Raw genomic sequence first — 2,864 nt, 5'->3', positions numbered from 1 at the left:
AAGGGACCCAAAGGAGCTGACTTTTGTGCGCCACTTTGTCATCAGGTGGGAACATCTAAGGACAACTCAGCTAAGATCCTTTTACTGCATGATCTCACTGTGCTACAACTTTTACTCCAAAGCCATTCCTTCCCTCCTGTGAAGTAGGGCTCAAGTCTTTGTGATTTAGGCATTCTCTTAAATCAAATATTCTTCCCCTGTCTGGAGCTTTGCTTCTGAGATAGGAGAGCAGGACACACACGTCTCACCTACTTTTGCTTGCTTTTCCTCACCCAGGGTAGGAGGATGGGCTTTCTACCTCCTTTACGTCATTTCCCTGGATTTTGTGATCAGGGACAGCTGCCCCACCTCTCCATATGCTTCAAGTGGTGCTTTGTGATTTAGACATCTTTCCTGACAGTCTGCTTTTCAAGTCCAGTCTTTCCCTTCTAGAGGTCAAGAAAGTCAGCTCTGAGATTCAAAGCTGATCAATAGTGTCTGTTTGAGGCTCTTTCCTCTCCTAGAGCAATAACTCAAGGCTCAAATTGGTGAAAAAAAGCTGAAAGCACTTAAAGGGGAAATGAAGAACATTGTTTCAATATTTACAAAATAATGTCCATTGTTATGGTAATTTACCAAATGTTCCTCCAACTACAAGACCCATACTTTTTCCCCCTGCTTGGCAGTGGGCAAACTTGTGGTCTTTCAGGGCAAGACAAAAGAAAATCAGAAATGAGAGGATTAAAGGGATTTGAAGTAGCTGGAATTTAGACACAAGGAGTGAGGAAGGAGAGAGACGTACTTAAGATTCTCTGAGCTCACTGGTGCCAAGCGTTACTGCTTGTAGAAATGGAAGTATTCCGGAACATTTTCTGATATTGCTTCAAGACTTAAATATCTCCATTTTAAAGGATTATTAGTGAAATGACTACTCGCAGTCCAACACATATAGGTCTCACCCAGTGGTATATCCAGAATAATTAGGGTATAATTGAAAATATTGCCAGGGAGAATTTCTTCAAAGTTTCAGCATTTGCCTTGAGACCACCCTAAATGAATTAGGATGCTGGAGTCAGCCTGTCTGGAGATCAGTCCCAGACCACACTCAAGTGGCACATGAAAAGTTCTGTTTTCTGAACTATAAAATGAGGATTATAATAGCATTTGTTGAGTGTTTTTGTATGCTGGATACATGCACGTTAACTCATGTAATCAGGAAATAACCTCAGGATGCATTATTTAGAATCTCTGTTTACAGATGACAAAGCTGAGTCTCTGAGAGATTAAACTACTTGTTCACCATCATATAGTTAGCTAGAGGTGAAGGTGGGATTAGAGTCCAGGCAGTGTGACTCACGACCTGAATAGTGACAGCTAACACTTTTGGACATACTCTGTGCCAGGCGCTAATCTAAGAACTCCTTATCCTATGAGATAGGAGCTGTTTTTATCCCATTTTACCAATTAGAAAACTGAGCACAGACAGGTTAAGTATTTTGCGCAAGCTGACATACTGATTAAGTATGGATTCAGATCCACCCAGTCTGGCTTCAGCTTGTGCTATCAATCTTCATGCAACACAGGAAGATGTCAAAGGGTTTTTGTGGGCAATAACTGAGAAAATCCGCGTGAAATACTTAGCACAGCACCTGGCATAGAGGAAATGCTCAGTAAAAATGAACTAATTATTATTAACCAGGAATTCCTATAAATTGGCAAGGGTGATTGAGATCATTGAAGCACGGCGTGTTCAGTGCAGGTAAACCTTTTGTTGTGCGTGCTATTCTCGTAATTGTCCTCATGATTTGGGTTTATATAATTTCATTCATTAATTCATGAGTTTATTCAATCAGCCAATCTTGCCTCATATGTCACTTTTAGTATGCCAACGCTGTGCCAAGTGCTTTGGTAAGTGACGTGGAGAGACCTTTTTGGGAAAAGGCTCATGGATTCATTTCTCAGGCTAAGTTTTTGCCCTGGTCTTGTAACAGTTTCCCACTCCTGAGATGTTTTATCTCTTAATCTGGAAACTGTGTGCTAAAACTTTATAGCTTTTCACCTAATGTCTGGCTCGCTTTTATTTCCTTGAGTATTTTTATTTTTAAATTTAATTTGGGAGGGAGGCAAACCATAAGAGACTCTTAAATACAGAGAACAAGCTGAGGGTTGATGCAGGGGGTGGGGGAGAGGGGGAAATGGGGGCTGGGCATTGAGGAGGGCACTTGTTGGGATGAGCACCGCGTGTTGTGTGTGAGTGATGAACTACGGGAATCTACCGCAAAAAACCAAGAGCACTCTTTACACACTGTATGTTAGCCAATTTGCCAATAAATTATGTTTTTAAAAAAGAGCTAACAAACATATTATTTACTTTAAAAAAAAAGCAAAAACAATGTATTTTTTATTTTTTTAGCATTTGAAAATTTATTATTGTCATTTTTCACCATCAAAACTTATGATCTTGGTCTTTCCTTCTTGCCCTTGTATAAAGTCACAAGAGAGACCCTGGCTGTTCTGACAATGTTAGAGCCAAATCCAGGAATGCCACTGATCGCATGACCTTTGTGACCAAATCCACCAACAGGAACATCATCATTTTCCTCTGTAAAATTCAAACAACTATCATTGGGCACAAAGGCTGTGATTTTTTGGCCATTCTCAACCAGCTGGACCCTGTCACACTTCCTGATGGCAGAATTTGGCTGTTTGGCTTCAGCCCCTATTTGTTCCAGCACAATTTCCTTTGCGTGGGAAGCACCTCCAAAAGCATTGGCCTTCAGGGCTGTGCCCAGATGGGCCTCCCTGTACTGTTTACCATGCCGCTTCTGATCTCCTAGGTGGCTACGGCACTTCCTGGCAGTATGGAGACCGAGATACTTGCCCAT

General features: G+C 41.4%; 1 protein-coding gene across 1 annotated transcript; it reads right to left on the bottom strand.

The window, feature by feature from the left end:
- Window positions 1-2,432: 2,432 nt before the first annotated feature.
- LOC106978992 (40S ribosomal protein S23-like) lies at window positions 2,433-2,864 on the bottom strand. The gene has a single exon (XM_053216153.1). It carries the CDS (start codon window positions 2,862-2,864, stop codon window positions 2,433-2,435), a length of 432 nt encoding a protein of 143 aa, XP_053072128.1.

This window comes from Acinonyx jubatus, chromosome B1 (assembly GCF_027475565.1).
Source record: "Acinonyx jubatus isolate Ajub_Pintada_27869175 chromosome B1, VMU_Ajub_asm_v1.0, whole genome shotgun sequence".
Lineage (NCBI taxonomy): Eukaryota > Metazoa > Chordata > Mammalia > Carnivora > Felidae > Acinonyx > Acinonyx jubatus.
This window is presented reverse-complemented; position numbering and strand designations above follow the sequence as displayed.

What these genes read in the sequence shown, in the direction of transcription:
- LOC106978992 (XM_053216153.1), bottom strand. Translation starts at nt 2,864, where the DNA reads ATGGGCAAGTATCTCGGTCTCCATACTGCCAGGAAGTGCCGTAGCCAC.